Source organism: Aythya ferina (assembly GCF_964211825.1).
Source record: "Aythya ferina genome assembly, chromosome: 5".
Classification (NCBI taxonomy): Eukaryota; Metazoa; Chordata; class Aves; order Anseriformes; family Anatidae; genus Aythya; species Aythya ferina.
In genome coordinates this window covers 46,379,616-46,404,089 of record NC_140301.1, presented here as the reverse complement: position 1 = coordinate 46,404,089, position 24,474 = coordinate 46,379,616, and the positions used below count along the sequence as shown (strand labels likewise).

Below are 24,474 nucleotides of genomic sequence, written 5' to 3'. Positions count from 1 at the left end.
CTACTTCTCCTACAACAATCATCCATGACAACATATTCCAAATAGAAACATTCAAGTTGTACATGTATTAAGTGCCCAGGAAGTCCTGTGTGGTTATGAAAGCTGCGACCAAATGAGGTGCTTTCGTATCTTGCAGTCAAAGGCAATTCTCAGTCAGGCAGAAGCACTCCAGTATGGATAATAAATCAAGTGTTTTGAAACCATCTGACAGTAATGCTTAATACAACCAAGATACAATCAAAAAACAACTTTATTGATGAAACAGTGATTAAAAGCAGTACTATAGAACAACTAAATGTAGGGCAAAGACACTTCCAAGACTACAGGGTGAACTAGATATTAAATTCATTTCTGAGAAGCTACATAGAAAGTGGAGTGGGCAGTTACAACAGCTTGTTTTCTCTGACAAACTTCTCAGACACAGACTAGTTCACCTAACAGTTTCAGGATAGCTATGCACTGATGCAACATTATTTAGCAAGTCCCATAGAAATGTCTACAACTGCTGCTCACGCTTACATTTGAAAAAAAAATAAGTTATGTGTATTATAGACGGGAACTTAAGATTTGTTCTCTATGAAATCAGATAAAGTTGTCCAAGACGACGATGTCTCCCAGTGCTGCTGCTAAGAATTCATAAAGATGTTTCTGGAAACTGCTGTCAAACTTGTCACTTAGTTCCTCTCTCAACTCCCTCAGCAGAGGCACTGTGGACTTACCATCTGCATTCAAAAATCGCTCAAAAAGTTTATGCCAGAAATCACCACCAACAGTCCTAAAACAAACAGAGTAATTTTCAGTGAAACTGTAGGCACACATAATATGTTTGTCAATATTTCCACTTATATTCAGCACTATATGCCTTGGGAAGACCAATAACAACATTTTCATCCATATATAAGGGAAAACTAGGAATGTTGTTTGGTTTATGTGTAGGGCTCTTTCTCCAGCAGGCTTCTTCATATCTAAACATGCTGTTTCACAGTTCTATCAAAAGCAATGCTTTTACAGTTAACTCTTCTAGTGTACTTGACCACTATTACCACCCACAGAGACACAGCACTTCTAAATGAGTTAGCAAGAGGATTTTTTGCACCAAAGTTGACAGATTCCTTTTTCATGAATAAGGGGCAGATATAACTCTTAAACTCTCATTTACAGGCTGTTTCCTAGTCAATATTAAAGAAAAGCTCCAAGAAAAAAAAAAATGGGTGGTTTACAGCCAGTTTTTAAACTCTTTGGAGTTTTGTTTTTTAACCTCTACCTTCCATCTGTCAGAATTCCCATACAGAGAGCATTTCAAAGAAAATTAATAGTAATAAATACCATCTCACAGATGTCACAGATATACCCACACAACATGAAAAGGGTGACTCATTAAAGTCTATGAAAACTAGTATCAGAGCTAATATTTTGTTCTTCAGTCTTGCTCTGAAGACCATAGACTGTGCTGTTTCTGATTACTGAAGTACTTTTCCCCTTTAAGCCAGGAGTTATGCTGGCTTTTGAACAAATTATCTACCTCTGCTTTATGTAAGTGACTCACAAAACAGCAGCAGTCTTAGTCTCATCTCAGAGAGAATCTGACCTGTACTATTACAGTAATAACTCTTACATTTTCTAAGATAATGAAGCCATACAGAACCCAATAAAAAAAGACATGAGATCACTTCCTTCACAGCAAGTAAGGGGGAAAAGCAGAGGATGTTACATGTTGGTAAGTATGTCTAAAGAGTTAATGAGTGACAAAAATAGTCCTAAAATTTTAAACACATTTTCTGTATGATAGCCCTTATCAGCCTGCACAGATGAAGTTTCCTAAAATACTAAAATAACATGGTGAAAATATAAAAACTAAAAAAAAATAAATACTTCTGGAACTGAACAGTTTCCATCAGTAACATGCTAAAATTCCCCACCAAAAAAAAAGATTGAATTCAACCTTATAGTAAGGCTCAAAAATCAAAATAGAAACTCGATCAAAATTCACATTCTATCTTTCCAGAAGTCTTTACCATACTGTTTAACTGAATTGCTCTGCATTCATTCTGTCAGCTTTTAAAGCAGCACTGAGTGCCACTGGGTCTCCAAGGCCATTTTTGTGCTTTGCCTTGCAATTTTCAACTTGCAAGGATAGAGCACAAGATTAAGTAATATCCATCAAATGGGGAGTACTTTAATTGGGCAGACCCTTCTGGTGGATGAAGGCTCCCTGCAGCAGTAAACCAGCTTGTCAAAGATTACTTGAGTACTTATTGAGAGCTTCAAATTGACTGGAGGAAGGGTCATTAGCTGTTAGTAAGAACCAGACACACCAAAAGATTTTAAGTGTGAATGCAGAACTTTGCCAAGCAAGAAAAAAAATCAGTGCAGATTCCTAATTCCTACATAATGAAGTACACCATTTACACTGTTGGTAGAACGCTTAAGGATAACATGTTTATATAGGTGTTTTAGTTACACCTTTATTGGAATTCTTGATATTGAAAAAATTAGTAAAGAAGAATGACAGGCACAACCACATTTTCAGCAGCAAAATAATAAACAGGACTGAAAATAAGTTATTTCTATTTACAACTCCAGAGAAAAGACATAAACCAATGTACCCAAGTGTGAAAAGAGTCATTACAGCCTGGGTTCAGCCATACAAAACACATGCCCAGACTTCACCTTCTTAAGTCTCCTCTAACTCCACACAGTTCTGTGATAAATGCTCTTCTACCCAAGTCTCCCTCTACTTTGAGCCCTTCCTTCAATCCAATGGCTGCAGTTTTGACCCAAATACCTTTCCAACTGACTCCTTCTCTCCAAACTCCCCATAATGGTCAGTCCTATCCTTCCAAACTCAGACTTTCTATACCTGATACTCACATACTCCTGGTCCAGTTATCCAAAGTTACTGTTATTTTTCTCATACCCACATCCTGATGAGGTCCCTAACACCCTTTCTCAGCTCAGACCTTGATTGGCTTCATCTGTTGTAGCTCAATTTCATCTTTTGTAGAACAAAAATGAATAAAAATTAAAAAGCAACACTTCAGAAATGTATCCCACTATCCCTAAAAATACTGCAAAAAATGGATTATGTACTGATAGAAATGAATATACAGGAGTCCTATTTTTCAGAACAGGTCAGCTTTACTTAAAGATACGAAGTGTCAGAATACCTGTCAGTAGAAAGACAAAGTCAGTTTCCATCAATGATTTAGCTGATGGGGAGAGGTTGGAAGGAGGAATGTTCCAGTATTTCTGAAACTAAGGTGATATAAAATACATATTTACTGCCAACCTATATATAATTGATATTCATCTCCTCAGAGGTGAATTGCTCTTGGTGATTTTGTTCTTCTCATCTAGTCCTGTAAGTTGATCCTCTTAAGAAAGGAAAAAAAAAAAGCAACTGGGTACAATATGAAGTATATAGTCAGTACCCAGCAGAAGCCTGCTGTAGCTGCATAACTACTGGTATAATTCTATAACAATATGTAAAAAAAAAAAAAAAGAAAGATATATGCAGAATAAGAGGAGAAGAGAATTTTTCCCTCTCCCTATAACCCAGCTTAAGATGATTTTTTTTCTAATGGTTGAACACAAAGATTTATAAGTAATGCAGGTTGCTAGGGAACTGGACAAATCCCAAATCTGTAGTATGTTTTCTTAAAGCAATAGTTACAGAAGTACATCTACACATCAGGTATAGCTAATATACCATGACCCTGAAATGCAGATAGCTGTCAACCAACTTCTGCTATGAGCAGGAGAGCTCTAGAAAATCCTTATGAAATGCTAAGGCAGAAAAATTCTATAGGATACAACTAATGAAATGAACGAACTTTTAGTTTAAGAACAAATGTGTAGATGAAGGCAGAATAGTGTTATAGCCCCAGCCCTCTCATGTGTCTAAATGGAAACCCTATAAATAACTTAGAACAAATACCAACTTCCAAAGGAGCGGTTGGCTGTGCAGCTTAAATTATCAACGCACAAGAAGAAAAATAATTAAAAATTATACTGCTTTCATAACTGTTACAGACAGAACACTAGTGTCAGTGTCTTAGTAACCCTTCAATAGATCCTGGAATCAAAAAGCAGAAAATCCAAGTAATCACCACTTCTAAAGCAAAAGCTCATGGAATTTTCTTACCACTCACCCACTTATAAACATCTCCAAGCTTTGACTACAAAGTCAAATGAGACACTAAGACTTTCAGACTGGTCTGAAAGGAAAGCAAGACCAAAAATAACAAAAAAACACAATCGATCATATTGTAACTAGACTGTATGGCTTGTATTCAGCTTAAAACTGTCTCCTACATAACTCTAAGGGTACCAGTAGTAAGTCTAGCAGTACTGGTACTAAGACTAGTAGTTTCAAAAATCAGGCCCCCACAGATCGTATGCTTTTGACAGTTACAGCACGAAGAGCTGGGTTTTAAGCTTTGAAAATAGTAACACTAGAAATGAAGGACTAAAGAAAGTGAAGGAAATTGGAAGAAATTTGTTACTTCCCAGTAGCCTCCTCTGAAAAAGGACTTACTCTGATATGTTTTGGCTGATTTTCCAGATGGAATTCTCTTGACAGACCTGGATGTGATCACCAAACAGCATCAAATGGACTATATCTGCAATGCCAACCAAGTCTACCTGCAGTCATAACAAACATTAGAAAGTTCAATTTCTGTTGATTTCTACAGTTCACCACAGATCTCTAATGTTGGTGCTTTTACATATTTAAGTCTGTATTGGTCTCTGCATCAGGATCTTCAGAAGATACTAAGCAAAACAACTTCAAAATAGAATTCTAGTCTTCCTTTACACTCCTAAATACATACAGTAGTCAAGGCACCCAGCAATTCCAGAACAATGCTGCTAACCCCTTCAGTTAATGCCAAAGATGTAAAGCAGATGAGAAATTCTCAGTATTTTCCACAGATTCTATAAAATACAACTTAAACCAAGATTTTGAAAAGGAAACAGAAACTAAGGTATCCTGCCAAACAGACTTACCTGATAAGGAAGGGAACTTTTTGCCAGAAGCTGTTGTCCATGAGGAGTCTGAGATATAGGAAAATTATTGGGCAAGCTTACTTGAGACTTCAATCTCAAATCCACACTGTGAGAGAAATCCACTACCTTCAGAGCTCCTGTCACCTTATCATAACCAAGTAGGTCACAGATACTGAGTAGAGAAAACAAATGAAGCATAAAGCAGACCAACACATAAAAAAACAAATTCAAGAAGCAAGTCTTAGCTACATCAATGCTCCCCTCTGATGGCTAGCTTAAGAACTACTACTGAAAGGTCTTCCCCTGAAAGGGGAAGCAACCAGCTGGCAGCTTGAAGCTTACAGATGACACCTGTATCTCCAGAATAGCAATAAGAAACACTAAAGACATTGTTTTGATATTCATCAGTTATCTGAAACTGAGTTGGAGGAACAGGAAAACATCATAACATCTAGTACTTCTCCCTCTCTTTCAAGATATCAAAATAAAAGAAAGAATTAAGAATCATACTTCATTAAATCTTCCCTAGTCCACACACCAGTGAGGACAAACCTAAATGGTAGAAGCAAGTACTTGTATAGATGACAGCTGCCAAGTCAACAATATAAACAGATCACCCTTCTCACTATTTTTATTTTATTTTATTTTATTTTTTTTTTAAATATTTTCATGCTGTAAGCATACTTCACGATTTTGACTGCATTTACATTATACAACTGTCCTAGGATAGTTTTTTTTTTTTCTATGACACCAAAACCTATAATCATCCTTACTTTTTGGCAGCTAAGATTAGGTTTGCATTTTCCACAGAGAAATCATAATAAACCTACCAGCAGATAACCAAATCCATCACACCACTGTTTGATCAGTGATTTGCAAAATGGGGTGCATGCACCCCAGAAAGCGTGCAAGACAATTCATTGGGGGTGTGTGAAGAACATGTACACGTACTAACATACTAATAACTTATAAACAAGTATGCATATATTGGAAGTGACTTCCCTCTTTTTTTCCCCCGATAGGGTTGCACAAGCAAGTTTAGAGACTACTGTGTTAGATGCCTGTAAGTTGAAAGTTACTTTAAAGTCAATAGCTATTTTTAATTTATCAGCAATGACTAAGAACTGCTTCAGTGAATTTATTCTAATGTAATTATATTTGAATCATTAGGTATTCTTTCAGTTACTACCTTCCCACACTCCATTCATAGATCATACTCCAAGGGATATGTGACATTTTAAACTTAATATAGGAATAAGTTTAAAGCAGAAAGCTAGATCTGTGCGTACAGTAAGTTACAAGCTGGACTACAGTGGAAGTTAAGCAACCCATTTAAGAGTGCCTGGGTATTCCAGTTCCATCTGTCCTTTGTTTTCTAATTTTGTGTTTTCCAGATATGCAAGACCAAAGACAAGTTATTCACCAGTATCCAGTTAATTGTCCAGAATTTTGGAAAAGGAGAAATTTGGGAACAGGGACAATAGCAAAAACATTTTATTTAGTATCATATACGTTCTACAGCATCACTATATATTACTGGGGGGGGAGGGCACACAGGCATAAGGTTGACTCCAAAAATGTGTTTTCACTGTTCAGAATTTTGCAGCCTAAAAAAAAAAAATGAACTGTTACATCAGTTTCCTACCTAAAAGGGATAAATTACAAGGAGTTATAGCTGAAATCAAGTATTACATATCCGCTCAGATCCATACAAAGAAACTAACCTGTCTCCCAGAAAGAGCACCTCTGGCCTCAGATCTCCATGGACAATTTCTGCTTTGTGGAGCTTCTCAACCACACTCAGGAGATCATGAACAACCAGCAGGATAAATTCCTTTGCGATAGACTTGCAGCCACGAATAAGATCCTGAAAACAAGGAATAAACGTGCATCTGTACGACAGATTAAGTGAAATATTTATAGTTCACCTTCCCCCCCCCCACACTTAACTGTATAAAGGTAACAGTCCTACCCTAAATTTAGTGTAATCAGGTTTTTCCCATGAACATCCAGCCAGAATTAGAATAACCATTATTAAGAAATGGACAAAAACAGGAGGAAAAATTAAACTTAAGACTGAAATGACTACTTGATTTATACCCTACTTAATTTATACGCAACAACCCAAAATGCACTTACCAGACTTTATTTTAAATGTAAATCCTTCAACAAGTCATTGAGCGCTATGACCTTTCTATGGCAGACAGAACTCATTGAAAGATGCCAAGTTAAACAACGCAGAGTTTTAGATGTAAGCCTTATTGTGAAATAACGTGTGGTTCTGGGCTCAGGTCGTTTATCACTCATGAATAAAGTTTAAAAAAATGGGTTTGTTTCAGAGAAACACATGATCTATAAATGAGAAACCAGCTTTAACTAAGGCTGTAACAGATGGCCTTAATTTGTATGTAGATAAAACAAAGAAGAGGATTTAGATTGCAAGAATAAACACGTGAAGCTATCTTCAGCAATAACCAAAACTCACTATTAAGTACCTATGGAAGAGTTCATGTCTTTTGCAATTGTACTTTGGTTATCTGTACTGACCGCAAGCGTAAAGCGATTTACATCCCTGTGCAGAATCACACAGCCATCCTGGTATAAGAAACAGCTGCAGTTTTCACTGAAGCTTTGGTCAAAGTCAGTATTCAAACGCTCCCGTAATTGAAGTGTGATATAAAAGTCCCAAGGCACAGGCTGAGAATACACCTACAAGAGAATACATAAGAACATTTATTTTTGGAATAAAGCAAAAATTGCTCATCTTCGCATTCTTCTCATCTTTTTAATTCCCAGTTTAGCAAGGAACATTTGCCGCAGTCACAAAATTTGAATATATATCAGCAATTTGAAAAAGGACATGGAATAGCAAACTTCATGCATGGAATTCCAGAAGTCATGGCCAAGTTCACTTACAACGTAAGTTATATCTCATAGGAACTTTATACATGAACTGCAAAATGTTAAAACATCATTTATGTTACCTTTATTACAAATCCCTTTGCATCCAACTGGGCAAAGTTAGCTAGATTCACAAAAAACATCTTGTGTTCTTCATTGGTCCAGTATTCCCCTTTGATAGAGTAAGTCTCATCTCCTGTTATGAAAGTTTACATTTCATGAGCTGTCGCAGCAAATGTGCATCCAAGACTGTTCATGTTATTCCCCCTCTACACCACATAAAACTGGTATGCATGAAGTATATTTCAAACCAATTAGAACATCAATAGATCCCTTGCGCTCCCCAGGGTGTCTGGAATACCTACCTAGCTTAATGTCTTTCTCGAACTCCATGACAGGCATAGAGCCAGTCTCCAAATGAAAATCTGGAGAGGCAGTCAAAGATTCTGGCATGGGATCTAAAAGTTTTTTATGCTGTTCAGCACTCCAAAAGAGCAGAGTTACGTCACCTAGGAAGACAAGTAGTAGAAACAGATGAGCTCAATATAGGTGTTGAGTCTCTGAAACGATTGTATCTGTCAAGAAGAAAGTAACTTAGATATTGGAAGCCTTTAATTTAGCTTTCCATCTGCATACAGATTCACTGCATCACCTTTCAGCAAGTCCATTAGTCTCTTCCCAATAGTTTCTTGTTCTATGAAGTGAACATAACTCTATAAGGCAGTTTCAAAAGGGAGTGCATCTCATGAGATTCATGACACTACTGTAGTGTATTGTGAGATGTGCCTTTCACGAGAGACAGAGCTCTGAATTAGATGATGTTCATCTATCTGCTCAGCAACAGCAGAATCCAAAACCATTATTTTGTGAATTAGCTTTCCTGTTTTAAAAACTATATCTGGAGTAAGTGATCAGTTTGTGGTTTTTGAAGCGATGGGCTTAATTGAAATTAACTTCTCTGAATACAACAGGGTTTTTATTTAGGAAAGAACAGATTGGACTCCAACTCTGCTGTTCTCTACAGTGAGGATTTAATGGATTTCACCTCATGAAAACGTACAAGAAAGTTACGTGTAGGTCTCAGTTGCTTTTCTGCATAACAGAAGACACCAGTCAGTGGATGAGATCATCTATCCCAAACCAAGGTAGCCTGAAAAGTATTGGTCTCCAATATCAGGCCAAGTAAAACACATCAGAACTAGAAGGCTTCTGCCAACTTCCTTTCCCAAACACTAAAATGGTGTCACCCATTACTAATTATAATCTTTCACAGCACAGAAGTAAGAAAGTGTTATTATCTACTATTGTACTTATTTAAAAGCATTGTGTTTAGTACAAGCAAGTCCATGGAAGCAGATCCAGGAAATATTGTACTTTATAGGCTAAACATATGTTCTATTGTATCACTACAAATTTCATAGTTCTGTGAAATTTATGAGTAATAAACTGTCAAATGCCTGAAGTAATTTTTCCTGCTATGCAGCATGAAGTATTACTTATTACTACATCCAGGTTGATAACTGCACTTCAAGAGAGATGTGCAGAAAGGAAGGAAGAAAGAGTAATAAGAGAAAAAAGGACCATTAGAGCAACTGAACAAATGCCTTCTCTTTCTGAAAATAAGGAAAGATCTTGCATCCTTCTCCAAACAGTAGCAAATATGAAGAAGCGTAGGATCTAGCTGAAGTGCCAGCTACGTTTGCAGCACTCTAATAATTTTCTCCTAATTTTACTTTGATTCCAGTTCCTGAGTTCCTAATCATGCTTCATCAGGAAACATGAGTAGTACAACAGACTTCTTAAATAATGTAGTCTAGAGCTACACAACAACGTATTGTTCCTTAAAGTAGATACACAGAATTTTCAGATACACACGTCTGATTAAAATGTCATAAACCGAAATCAAAGGAGGCAAAAGAGGTTAAATATCTTGAAAATTTGTTCAATACAAACTTAATGGTACTAGCCAGGTTTTGAAGGTAGTGAGTTTCTGTATTAATTGTAACAATGATCTATAACAGAGAAACAAAAGGTCTTTGTCTAGAAGAGATAAATTAACTATGAAAGTATTGGTTTTGTTTTTCTTCAATGAGAATAAAATACTGCAAAGACACACTACTGTTTACAGAAAATTTAGAGTGTAGAGAAAATTTCATACTTGTTTCAAATTTAAACTTCAAATTCATTGGCCTTTTTCAATGTGGCAGCTACTGGCCTATGAAGAGGACAGTGTGATAATAGAAGAAAAAGTCAAAACAAAGCTGTCTTAAGTATTCTCCCTACCATCCAGACAGAATTTTTCATTTCTGCATTTAACCTCAACTCTCACACATTCTCTGCAATAATACCTTAAAAAAAAACTTCTCTATCACCTTAAAGAAACTGTCCATTACATTAAATATTTGTCTTCTGGACACTGACAAGCACCCTATACTACATACCTCAAGTGGTAGCGCTATATAGTACAGAAAAACGACAAGTTCAGTCACAAGACAGTATAGTGGGAAATACACAGAAAATAGAGTAAAACATAAGATACGCAGAAGCACTACAGAGTAACTATGGCAGATGCAAGTTATTTGTTGAAAGTGAAATTCAATTTAGTACTAACCAGTAATGTTTTCACTGATACCTCCAGAATCAGTAATTGTTTCAGCAGGCAAAGTCTGAGCAAGTTCCAGTTTCTCAGGGATGTGCAGGTATTTAATTGTGGATATTTGTGTAACAGAAGAAAGAGAAGATCCCGAGGAGACAGAAGAACCTGATGAACGAGTATCTTCCAGGCTTGCTTCCATGATTGGACTGTGAATAAAGGACATCATCTATTCAGACTTTCAAAAAAATGCAAGGTATGACCAGTGAAAGGATACCGTGCACTCCTAGACTTTTTTTTTTTTTTTAAAAGAAGAAGCCCTTCCCTATCCTTTCTGGAAAGTGTACAACTGTGTTGAAACAACATTTTAGTTTCAATGAGTTCACAATCAGAATCTTAATCTACAGCTGACTTCTCTTCTTAAATAGAACTGCTACAGTGGAAGAGAATGACAAATGTTTATTACTACCTCATTCTGGTAGCTGCACCAAAATTCAGACCAACAATGCTTTTAAAGCAGTGAAGAGGGGTACGAGAAAGAAAAATCACTCTTGATTTTCCGTCTTAACTATAATCAGCATGTCTTCCCAGGGAACTTACTAAACACACACCTTCGGGTTGTTATACATGTTTACACATTAACAGCTAGCAAATCAAACTCAGTTCTGAATTAAGTAAATGCTATACAGTAGATGCTTTTTTCTTTACAGTGGTAAGAAACAGCAGTTTTTTATTCCTTCTCTCCAGCTTTTCTCCTCTGTAGAAGTCTAAGCCATAATCATCAGATCTATTTTATATACTGAAGTGACTACAGAAACAAATATAACTGATTCTGCTTTTATTCTCCTGTTACAAAGTCAGAATATGCTTATGAATTTCTTTACAAATTAATCGGTAGAAAAAGCATGAAGTCTTGCAACAAACATGAAGAGATGATTGAGCTTGCTATTACTTCTTATATCTGCTTAAGGCAAAATGGATCCTGACCTAGAGAAAGCATTCATTATACTCTGATCTCTTCAGAAAATTGTTTCTTCAGAAACAATAGTAAAAGCACAACCAAAGAGACACGAAAAGGGGCTTAAGATGCAGTGCTGTTAATTACCTCAGTTTATTTACTGAATGAACTTCATTGTATGTCCCCTCACAAACTGGTGTGTTTTGATTCGGAGGCGCACTCTTCGATTCTGGACAGTCTTCCTTCAGAACACTCTGTGAATAAGCAGGATCTGGGATTCTCTGAGCTAACACCCCGTGAAAGGGAGTTGAGGCAAGATGGGCAGCCCTAACAAAGTCACATGTGTCTTCTGGGTTGGCACAAAGGGTTTTGTTCTTGTAGGAGCCTGTCACAATTGCATCTTCAGACAAAGGCTCAATTCCATTCAGCTCATCCTGGAACAGGTAAAAAAGACAATGAAAAGGCTGTAGATAGTGTCAAATGACTTATTTTTAACTGAAAAGCTATCTTCTACTCTCTCCCCTCATTCCTGTTAGGGGATTCAAAAGTTCTGCCAAGATGTGCTTCAAACATAGCTTCCTTCCACAAACAAGAAGTATATAAAACATGTCATACAAGCAATTAATAAGTATATCATATTTTAAAAAATAATTGAAAATTACTTACGTTTATCTGCAAGTAAAACAATAAAATTTAGTTACTGAATTTTTAAACTGGAATAATTATCTCCCATAATAGTGTTCTCTCTCTGTCTTCAACCCTGTTATACTTCATGTGACTCTTTTAGTCATTCCAGTCCCACAGGTATCAATTACCTAATCAGTATGAAGAACACTTCTTCCTTCCATTTCTTCCACCCCACCACCTTCCAACTTGGCTCTGACATCCAGACTCTGCATACTCCACTTACATCTCTCATTCCAATTGAGTAACTGAACCCTAACCATAACATAATTGCATTTTTCTCCCCTCAGAAAAGTCTATCATTGTTTACCTTCTAGAGTGTTGCAGAGCTGTCAGGCATTGCCAAAGACTACTTGGTATCTAATGCCCTAGAAGTACCTCTCTCAGTTCAGTTATAATTGCATTATTCAAGTGTTGATTGGTCAGGACTCCTACATACGGGCATGGCATCAAGACACAGTAGGAAATGAGTGCAGAGATTTAAAGGAGTCACATAGGTGACAGTGTTAGGCATTGAAGTAAAAGCTGCACTCTACAGATATCCAGACTGACTCCGGAACCGAACTCAGTATGATGATTACCATGAATTATTTAACCCTATTTCATATTGTAGCTGTACAAAAAATCCTTCTCAGCTCAGAAGGAAATCCTCTAACTCTTTAAAGCACCAGCCTAAAGGTCTACTGCAGCATGCAGTAACCAAATCCTTTGAGACAACAGCTAACACCTCTACTGAAAGCTTTACAAGTATCTGCAAGACTCATACAGAGACATCAGATCAAGACAGCTTAGGAAGCCAGTGCAGAGATTTAGAGGAGTCTCATGTGGCTCTTTAGGTAACAGGAGCTGAGATGTTTGGATGTGTGGCAATAAAGTGGATGGAACAGGATGCAGTGCTTGAGAGTTATGCTCAATCACAAAAGCTTTTTCAAATTTGAGTGAAGAATCCTGACCACTAATCCATTGCTTATAATCTGGAAGACTCTCTACCATTATCTCCGTATTAGTCAGGTTAAAGCCTAATAAAAACGTTAATTCCAGTGAAATATGAACTGATTCTATAAACATCACGCAATTCAAGTATTGGCATGCCAGACAGAAGAAAGATCTCACATCAGTTCAGCCAGTCTCACTCAGTTCAACAGTAGGACATTCTTTTTTGATTTCTCCTTGACAGGAAATTGTTTCCTTTAAACTGTTTCCTTACACAGGCTTCTGGTGGTATGTTTTCCTTCGCAGTGGCAGATTCTGAAGGTTTACGAACAGCGAGAGGGCATCGGGCACTTTTCTTTGTATTATCTGTAAAACAACTAAGATAAGAGTTAAATGTCATTGAATATTTATTAGAGTAGCTTCCAGTCTTCAACAACTTCCTCTCAAGAGTTTAATCCACTGAACATTTCAATCTACCATTTTCTACTACAGAACTACCAACAGATTGCAATATATACTACTCTCCTGAAAAAGAAAAAGCTTATATAACACCCTGAACAGCTCTAAGCTTGAGGAACAACAACACAATTTCTTGTCATCATGGACATCCCAAGCAGAATAATGAAAGGAAAAAAAAAAAACAAATATAAAAACCCACATCTGTTCAAGGAAGAGACTAATTCAGCTGATAAGGTAGTTTGAAATTGTTTTTCCCTTCTCCCTCTAAAATCTAGGCCTTGAGTAATTCTACCTTATGTTCTGGTTTGCTGAAGTAGATGATTCGTCAAATATGGAGAAAGGCATAGACGGATATGTTGATGGAAGGAAAACTACATCTAAAGAGAAAAACGAGAGGCTCTATTATATCAACAGTTTTTCTACAACATATAAATGCTACTTACAACATCTAATACTTAAAAATACTAGTCCTTACAGGAAGTTAGAGCTGACAAAGAAACTTTAGAGAACAAGCTTTAATTTGTCATGTTAAACAACCACACTTTTACCACATTAATCAACTTGTTTTCTAGAACACACCTTCAAATTTTTCTCTTTTCCCAAGGCTGGCCTTATCCCTCTGCTCCTCCTGTTCATCCTCAGAGGATAAAAACACACTTCCTCCTCGTGTATCTGGGCATACATCAAGAGACTGGATAACCTCTGCTAACAGCAACAGTAGTCAATTACTTTCAAAATAAGTTTCCTTCAGCACATAGCACATATCCATACCAACAAAACTGAAAATGTAATTTATAATTATATCCTTCTACCAAATCGTCAAAGGAAAAAAGGAAATGACTTAAGACATTATCAATCTTAACATGAGTTTTATGTATGCAGTCTTACTCGAATCTGCAAAAAGTATAAAAGCAGAAGAAAATCTTCAGCTGTTAAAAGAAAAGTTATCTTCTTCCTGAAAGACTCTTGAAATGATGAAAGTTCTCAGAAACTCAGGTGCTCAGTCTCTTGTTTAGTATACTTAAAAGTGCTGGACACTAACACTTTCTCATTTTCATTCCTCTATTCCATATAGGCTTTTTTTTTTTTTTTAGCTTGTTGCTGTTCTGCTATTCATGTAAGAGAACACTTTCCATCAATGCAGCCTTCTCATTACTGCTAAAAAATTTAAATCCTTACCTTCGGAACAAGATGGTTTGCGCAGCTTAATATCTTCTGAGGGCTGGTATTCACTGTAAACAAGATACAAGCTTACATTTTATACACTCACAAAACATAAGTAAACTTCATAAAAAGGGCAAGCCAAGTTGACCTATGCTATCCATAAAAAAAATTAAAATTATTCTCAAACAGAAGTTTATCTTCACACAATTTCTGTTCAAATTCTGGTTACAGGCTGATGCCTAGGGTTACATCCACTCTTTCTGTTAAAACATAAGTAATGTGGAACGCTGTTTAAGTAACTGTACCCACAGGTTCTCATTGCTGGAAAAAAAAAATCCTTTATTACCTTTCCAAGCGAGGCTCTTTCACCCCAAGTTCTGCTGCACTCGAAAAAGTAAGTTCTTCTTGTCCCAGAGATGGAAGAGGCTTTGTTATCTCTGTTGGCTGTAGGAACAAAGACATATTTTGGTTCTACAGGTATGGAATCACAGACCATACAACAAGATTCCAGGAACAGTATAGTATGACATTCCCATGTGGGTCATGAGAACTCTGATGCATTAATGATTGTCTTCGTACATTTTTATTGTACTCAATTAGTTGCATGATAGAGAGACTCCATTCTTATGTTTAGCCCAGTTAAAGTGTACAGATTTTACTCTTTGCAACTCTGTAATTTTCATAGGAACTTTTAAGTACACTGCAACTATTAAAGACGTTTTGTAACTGTTTTTTAACATAGTTTACATCAAAGTAGGAGCACTTTGCATTTCATCATTTAAAAAAATTTATCCTTAAATCTTTGTTCTGGAACTGAGGACTGGGGGTACTGGAGGTATTGGGAGCAGTAGGAGAAAATAAAATACTCTATTGGCCCAATGTAGAGAAAAGGAAAAGCTTTAAAGTAATTAACTTTTACTTGTTACCTACAACCTGTAGGAAAGTTGGGGTTTAAGTACTTCTGCAAACATAAGAACAGGTTGGGTGATATCTTTTTGCTAAAAAACAAAAACAACTATAAATAACACTACCAAGAGAACAAACTATACTTGCTTCAAAGATACTCTGATCAAGACTGCTCTGCATATAGAAAAAAAATTAATACATGGTAGAGCATACTATCTATAAGATGTGGAGACAAATCTCAGATATGGCTTGTGTACTGATTCTAGCTGGGTAGAATTAATTTTAGTCATAGCTGATTCTGTGGTGCTATATTTTGGATCTGTGAAATTAGGTAGTACTTCCCATCTTCTGGTGAGAAGTAGTGAACTCCTTATTTTGCTTTTGCTTATTAATTTGTTTGTATCTCAACTCACAAGTTTTCCCCAGTTGTAACCTTGTGAATCTTCCTCCCACTATGGGGAGTGAGAAAGCAGCTGTGCTGCCTACAGCATTTAACAAAACACTTTGCCACCTTTTCACTCCTTTCCCTAGTTCCAGTTTCTTCTGTCTTCTTTTGCACTACAACTTCTCTATATAAAAGGAAACTGCATGCGAGTGGCCTGAAAGAGCAATTCAATCTCAAGCATTTAGTATGACTTTTTTTTAAAAAAAGGAAAGAAGAAAGCTCATTATACCTGAGCATAAGGCATCTTGTCAGATTTTACATAGCAGCAATACTTGTAAAATTAAGTTAGACTACAAGACTTGAAGTCTTTGATTACACCCTTATACTGGAAGGACATTTAAGAAATATTTCTGAACTTTCTTTTACTGGGTGACACTTAATGCACACGATACAACAGACTGAAGTACCCTTTCAAAAAAAGGAAAGCCAAACATAAGATATTGTACTCTTAATAGTACTTGTAAATAGTAGCTATTTGTAGAAGTTCAGGTAAACGAGGACAATACCTGTTCACATGATTGTTGCTGCTGCTTGTCACCTTCTTTCTCTTTTAATTTCTTCTCCAGAGCCTCAATTTTCCTTTGTATTTCTTCCTTCTTCTGCATTATGGCCTGAAACTCCTCTAAGGAAGAAAAGCTTACATGGCACAGTATGTATTTCACACATGATCCATTATCAAGCCTGAATTCTTTTTAAAGAGACTAAAACCTCTGGTGGTCTTTCCCCATTTCCTGTGTTACACACTAAGCTTTCACCTATGTTGCTTTCTTTGTACTTCAGACCAGTTAAGTAATCAATCCAGTAGAAAAAAGCAGCTGCAATAATAGAGGTTTCTTTATACTGACAAGAAGTCTGATTTTATGATTTTTATCTCAGAAGAACTTATGTCATCCCATTCTGAAGCATACCTTCAGCTTTCTTTTTTGCTTTCTTCCTGTAGACTTCAGCTCGAATCTCTTCCAATGAGAACTCTTCCACTCCTGCATAAACTTTGTCTTTACAGTACATCACCATCTCTTTTTCTTGAGAATCCAGACGTTGATTTTGCACCCGCCATAGTGGATCCTCCTCCTTCTGAGGCTTGCGAGCACTTAAAACACTGTTTATGCTCGGATCAATCTTGCAGGGAGTCCTGAAAACACAAGCACTTATTACTCGGATCATATGCACTTCACCAAAACACTGTAAAAAGATTATAGGCAAGAAAACAGCAAATTTCAGAAACCAGCTGCAGAATAAGTCTACAGACATTCTGTTGTGTTGACAAGCAAGAAAAATGGAATGATCGTACATAAAAGGGAAGAATATCAAGTCAGAAAAAAGCGTTGATAAGACCAAGTCAAGAGCATATAAAGTTCTTATGATACTCTGAATTGTTGTGCATTCTGAAGTGTGATCTGTTTTTACTTTAGTTCCATCAGTCTGTGTGACCATACCGATGCCAAGTCCCCACTCATCCTACAAAACAGATTTTACCTGACAAAAAAAAAAAAAACAAAAAAAAAACAGAACAACAAAAACAACAGAAGAACTTAAAAATAAAAGGTCTTTGGCTAGATTGAGCTTGGCATTTTAGATTCAGGGGATAAAAAAAGATCTACGACACAATAAGCAAGTAGTTTGCTCAAGGAAAATATTCTGCATACTAAGTGACAGAAAGAAGTTGCCTATTACAAAAACTAATATACCTGTGCAGTGAAAGAAGCCAAGAGAGCAGCATGTCAAATCTAATTTTAATACCATCACTGTTTTCCAGGAGAAAGTCTTATAGCTAAAACAGTTTTTATTTATTTAGCATTCTTAAATCATGGTATGTCCTTGGTCAGAGCTACTTTGCAGTCCACATGCAACATACAAAGCCCATAGGAAAGATCTATGCTGCCAAGCACTTTTCAGAATTCTTTGATTACACGTAATTTAAAACCAAAGAAGCAGCCTGTAATATCATACATTCTTTTCCACCTTTCTCTTAGGGAGAAACTATGCTTTCTATAGCGATCATCAGCCAGCAGAAAAAGAAAGTTAAGCAGCTTTGCAAAATATCACATTTTCCTCTGCTGTAACAAAACAGTGAGTGCTGTACAAGCAGGAAGGTTATTTCAGGCAAAATTGCATACTCCTCCATAACCTATGCAACACTGTTGTCATGGAAACTGACAGCTTCTTTCAGTATAAAACTCTGGATAGGTTGAGCAAGAGGAAGATAAGAGGAAAACAGCAGTAAGCCTCTGTCAATTTGGGGCTGCTTTCATAGCAAGTAGCATCCTAAGAGAGGTAACTGTGGTTTTGTTTCAATATGCTGAGTCAAGCCATTAAAATATTTAACATGTATAAATGTGATACAGGCTCCCCCAAAATGAGCACACCCAAATATTTCCCATACCCTTATGCATCCTCCACTGAAGCCTCTGCCATCAAGCTGAAATACTGAGAGCTTCCAGACTGACAGATTTTAAGATTTACTTAGATCTAAAAGCTCAATTACCTGGCTAAGTCAGAATATTACAAATCAGCTTTGATAATCTCAGATGCAGGTATCATTTCAAACTGAAAACTCACATGACTTGCTGCTGAGACGATTCTTCTACATATGGGGTGAAAGTGGTCATCGGACAGGGCATTTCAATGCCAGAATTTGCACTGCTGTGAGGACGCTGAAAAAGGAAGAGTCAATGTTAGCAGCCTAATGACTCATTGTTTGCTTCTCTTTTCTTCTGGTAACTGAATCTCCTTCCCCCCTCCCTCCAGTGTGGGATATTTGGTGGTTTCGTTACTAAGAATTAAACTTGATACTTTTCACAAGACATAAATTTAAAAGACTACCTCCTTTCTGATACACAGATAGTTACAGACCAGTCAGTTGGGCACTAGCACCTAAAACAAGCAAGACAACTCCTGCATGTCCTCATCAGGATTTATGTTCTTTATTATTCTGACGGAACATTGGTCTAGCAGGGTATTCCATTTTCTCCTCATTTGTTTTCCAGAAACACTATAGACATTTTTCAGCCAAGATTGTCTCAATCATATAATACTATTGTTTCTGCTGCCCACTAAGAACCTCCAAGACTTCTCCATTTTCTTCTCAAGGACCATTCCTGCACCACAGAAATCCCTTAACTGCTTTTGGAGCCAGATACAGATGGCATCAAGTCTGATATCATTCTGCTGTCATCTACCTACTTGAAATTCTCCTGGATTCCCAAGAAGAAAGTTTTATGTAGTAGGGATATTTCAAACTGGTTTCCAATTAGTTTACACTACTGGAACAAACCTTCTGTCATCCCCTTTTCCATCTACTGGCAAGCTTCTTTATATTGTTAGGATTAATATTTAATTGGTACAGTTCTCCAGTTCTTTTGATCTTAACTCTTCTGTTTTCATCACTAACACTCCAAACACACTTGCAGAATGCTGTACATGCCTTATTTTCATATGCTAGACAATGAGTTCTTCTTGCACGTACGTATTGTATGTTTGGGTAGGTGTTACGTGGTCTCCTCTAGAGAGGCCCGGACAGGCCTGAGAGGTGGGCCTGTGCAAACCTCTTGAGGTTCAAGAAGGCCAACTGCAAGGTCCTGCCCCTGGGCTAGGGCAATCCCGAGCACAAATACAGGCTGGGTAGAGAATAGAAAGAATTTGTGGATGCCCCATCCCTGTAGGTGTTCAAGATCAGCTGGGTTGGGGCTCTGGGCAACCTGGTCTAGTGGAAGGTGACCCTGCCCATGGCAGGGGGGCTGGAACCAGATGGCCTTTAAGGTCTCTTCCAGTCCAAACCATTCTATATCAATAGAACTTTTGCTCCCTTTTCTATAGAAATAACTAGTGTCTGGCTTCTCTCTTTCTTTGCAGAATCTAGTTTTACCTCATATTCTTAGCCTAGCAATGTCTTTGGAGGGCAGGAAAACTACCTATTTTTTTGGTTAGCAAGAATTATGAATTTGGCTTCAGAAATAAAGTTTTTAGAAATTATTTTAGCAAGATCAGCTTGTTAAACCTGACTAGGTTACACAGGGACAGAGAGTCTTCAGGAAGAAACTAGAAAGTTTGGTTGCTATCTATAGAAACAAATCCCAGGAAAGCGAAAAAGAACATGACCTTTGTCTCAGTTATCAAAAGACTGACTTACATACACTTTCCTCTCTTTTTTTTTTTTTGCCAGTCTACTTTGAGACTGCTTACCCTTCCAGAATTCCAAGGACCTGCGCTTTGTTCATTCTCCTTGGCCCTTGGAACTGGAGGTGCTGCCCATGACTGTGGCGTAAGTACAGGAATTTCAGGTCCAGAAGCCAAAGATGAATTTTCATCAAACACAGCAAAACCTGGATTCTTTGAAAGCTGCTGAGAAGTTAGAGTCTGGAGACTTCTGTTTTGGTTTGTGGCTGTAAGTAAGAGATTTATGCAAATTAACCTTTAGCCTACTGTACTCAAATGAAAATTCCACATTGAAAGGGTATAAATTTTCCATTAATGTGTGACTCTAGCAATTGACTGTACCTTTCAGCGCATCTCCTACACGACTAATTGGAGCTCTCACTTTTTTCTTTCCCCTGCCTTTTAGATCTGCCAGTGAGCTTCTCTGAGGTTCTTCAGTTCCCAGAAGACTGGTGTCTCTTTCATCAGTATCTTCCTCAAGCCCCAGTAGTGTCTGCCGAGAAACACGGGTCTGAAACTGCCTGAGAAAAAAAAAAAAATATCAGAGAAGTCAGCAAAAACTTCACTGTACCAGATATCCACTAGAGCCCATAAAACTGTTCTAAGCTCTTCTCTTAGCTACAAACTTACCTGTGATGTGACTGAAGTTTGTCCAAAGGCTCAGCCTTGCGGTTAAGGCCTTCCTGGAATATTGAATCAGCTTTTTTAAAGCTTCCTCTAGCCTCGAGTTCTTCTGCCCATGTGATATAGAGTAGTGCCAATGTTGTACCAATTTCCTGGCTATGCAGGTAACTGTATAGATCCAAGGGCTCATTACAGCAATTTCCCTGAAACAAAAGTATTTCGGTAATTATAAAGGATTCCAAGTCAATGTCTGCTTTTTGATATCCCCTGCAACACATTTATCTCAATAGAAGTCCTACAGAAGCAGCTGTTAGGCCAGAACATATGACTGTATCATGTCATGGTGCACAAAAAAAAGGAACTCAACAGGAGAAGGAGGAATACCTCTGACTTCTTGTATGTATTTGTCAATATTAGCAGCCCCATTAGTCTAGTTTACATGTTCAGAGTATCAAATTCAAGTTTTTTAGCTAGTTCATTGAAATGTAATTTTAATACTCCAGAGAATAGTTACTTCATCCTTACATAAAGGACAATTTATTATTGGTCCAGGGACTGGTAAATCAGTTGAGGAAGCTGGACTTGGAGAAAGTCCCATTAAGATGACAAGAATAGCAACAACAAAAATTATAGCAAAGCAGAGACAAGCCAAGACCAGAACATATTCAAGTTTTTCTTAAGCATAGGATATGGATACAAGACACTTGCAAGTTAATGAGTGGTAGGACAGATATTACACCTAAAATGTATCTTTAAACCATTTTTATGTTCTCCCAATATACATAAAGAATCAAGCTTCACTCATTCCAACTAGATTTTCCAAAACAAAACATAGGGTGTATACCACTGTCCAAACTGAATGATCATGAAAAACATCTGAAGATTGTATTCAGAATGTGAAATGGGAATTCCAGAATAAGTAACATGTTTTCAGATAAAATTTCTAACATTGCACTTGTTGTACAACATGCTTTTTGACTCAGTTACTAAGAGAAATCAGGTTAACGCTGCAAATGACATGACAAATACAAGAAAAACTATCATCCAATGGATTTTCTAAAAATACTCACAAACTTGAGCCATAGATTAAGATAGCGAGGATCTTTATAGTATCTCTTCTCTTCATTGAGCGCTCTCACTGCCCTTTCCAATACTGCTGAGAGATTGCTTTCCTTTCCACCCTGGGGGAAGGTTTGCTCTGTCCACTTGATGTAACTAGAAATGGAATATATTCATAAGAAGTCAGTTCTGCATAACATACACAGCTTCTGTTTCAATACAACATAACAAAAGTTGAATAAACATTAGGTATAGTATTGAAACAGATGCTACAGATTATTAATAAGAAGCTCCAACTAATTTTTTTAATTAATTTATTATTAAATTAGAATCATGTTTTCTAAGCTCTTACAAGAATATCTAACATTTCAGTGACACAGATCTAATGATTTTATTATTTCTTCTGGAGTAGAAAGAAGCTTACCGGTCCCAGACATCCAATGGATCATCACCAGAATAAAATCGGATCTCTGATTCAAACTCTCTAGAAAAATAATAGTAATTATAATTATTATATATATACACACACACATATATGTATGTGTGTATATATATGTATGTATGTGTGTGTATATATATATATATAAATCCATCCAATAAATTGCATGTTTTCTACTCTGTAAAGTAAGACCTTCACTCTCACTCATACCTTTTTTTTTAAAAAAAAAAAAAAAAAAAGTGTAAATGAAGTAAGGTAGGTTTTATATATTTAGACTTGATCTTTTACTGAGACCTGGAGAAGCTAAAATAAACATCCCTTTTGCACTCTTCTTCAAAAGGAATGCATAAGAAGCATTTATTTAAGAAGAACAGAAATACATTGAAACAACCTTTATGAAGTATACTTCCAAGAACAACTACTACCCTAAAACCCATATGGTCTCCCATGTGAGAGACCAATATAACACTTGTTCTCTTATGAAAAGTTATTAGAGATATTAAAAATCTAATTTTCACGTGAAACATCTTTTACCTAAATATATTATTAAAGTATATAATTGGGGTTGGATTACAGAAGACAATGGAAAGTGACGACGATCAGACAACTACAGAACCACACCACAGAGCACAGTGAAGACATCTAAAGGGCCACACTGATAGTCGCTATCTTGCCTTGTTGTTCAACTCCCATTCATCATTCCATTCCTACAACATGATGGCTTTGCTCTCAGGCAGCAAAATAAAAGTCAAGAAAGAAAGCCACTTAGCAGTGTGAGTCAGATAAAAACATTGGCTTGTGCTAAGTAGTGGCTCTCACTTTGCCCTGTAGAACTCCACAGGCAGTCCCTTGTTCAGGGTAATGATGCACAATGCAATTGCTCACCACCTGCCGACCAATGCCCAGCCTATCCCTGAGTAGTCGGCCCCCCCATCCCGGCTAGCCACCTCTATATATTGTTTAGCATATCAAATGGTATGGAATAACCCTTTGGCCAGTTTAGGTCAGCTGTCCTGGGTCTGTCCCCTCCCAGACTGCCCGCCAGCAGGACAGAGCAAGAAGGTGAGAAGCCCTTAGCTTTGTGTAAGCACTGCTCTGCAACAACTAAAACATCAGTGCGTTATCAACGTTCTTCTCATTCTACATCCAAAACATTGCACCCTAGCAGCTACTGGGAGGAAAATTAACTCCGTCCTAGCTGAAACCAGAACAATACTTCATTGCAAACCTAAAAATAACCATCTGTGCTGTGCAGCATCCACAAGTACCTAAGCCCTAAGTACCTGTAGCACAGCACTAGCACAAATCTCTCTCTAATCTTCTGTTTTTCTATACTTTTAAAACACTGGTACACATAAGAAGGTGTAGAAACATTGACAAGAAGGCAGGAAGGTAAGGGAAAACAAGGTGTCTAAAATCTTGCTCACTGTTTTTTGAGCTGAACAGCAGTGTGAGTGGAAGCCTCCTGCTGAGCCAGTGCTTCCTGCAAGGTGGACATGACCCGGCCCTGCTTGAGGGGCTGCACATTCTCTTTGCTCAGCTCCCACTCATCATTGCAGTCTTGCGACATGACAGCCTCTCCTTTAAATTCTGCATTGAGAGCAAAAACAGTAAGATATCGATACATTAGGTAGGATAGTACCCTAAAACCTGATAGATCTGGCTTTCAGCAGCCTATCCAGCGCACACTCGGCATAGCCTTACACATATCACACAGACCTCACGCTTCAGACATTCAGCACTTCATTCCCCGTCACAGCAATCACACGAAAGCAGAGCTAAGCCCTCCTCTACGATCAAGAACCCCAGCCAGGCGATCTCAGGGGGAAAAACACTGAGACCAAGGCACCCCCATCCCCATCCCCATCCCCATCCCGCCCCGTGCTTCCCTCGCCCTCCCAACATCACCACCCTCCCTGCGGCCGGCGGGCAGCGACCTCCGGCTGGGGGCAGCCCCCGAGGAGCCGCGCCAGAGGCTCCCTCACGGCAGCGGCGGAGCCCTGAGGGACGATCGCGACGCACCTCCAGCACCACGCCGCAACGTCCACACCGGCCCCGGCCCCCTTCAAATTCAAACCTCCAACCGCCGCCAGCCTCCTCTCCCATTGGCCGCCCCGTTCGCCGCGCCCCATCTGATTGGTTAAAGC

The 24,474-nt window shown here is 37.7% G+C and overlaps 1 protein-coding gene across 4 annotated transcripts; it reads right to left on the bottom strand.

Annotated features, from left to right (window-relative positions):
* Positions 1-232: 232 nt before the first annotated feature.
* Positions 233-24,474, bottom strand: BUB1B (BUB1 mitotic checkpoint serine/threonine kinase B). 4 transcript variants are annotated; one of them, XM_084522698.1, is made up of 24 exons: positions 24,350-24,474; positions 23,755-23,917; positions 22,313-22,372; positions 21,900-22,044; positions 20,836-21,032; positions 20,548-20,726; positions 20,233-20,432; positions 18,610-18,704; positions 16,959-17,182; positions 16,557-16,672; positions 15,046-15,143; positions 14,715-14,767; positions 14,115-14,240; positions 13,828-13,912; positions 13,351-13,453; positions 11,607-11,893; positions 10,520-10,710; positions 8,274-8,417; positions 7,992-8,104; positions 7,555-7,716; positions 6,732-6,874; positions 5,008-5,179; positions 4,538-4,644; positions 233-775 (listed from the first exon to the last, which is right to left on the bottom strand). In XM_084522698.1, exons 2-24 carry the CDS (start codon positions 23,895-23,897, stop codon positions 583-585), a joined length of 3,336 nt encoding a protein of 1,111 aa, XP_084378824.1. In that variant the 5' UTR covers positions 23,898-23,917; positions 24,350-24,474; the 3' UTR covers positions 233-582. The 4 variants fall into 4 exon arrangements, with proteins under 4 accessions (XP_084378824.1, XP_084378826.1, XP_084378825.1 ...); XM_084522700.1 differs by having other exon boundaries at positions 14,115-14,237; XM_084522699.1 differs by having other exon boundaries at positions 24,265-24,369.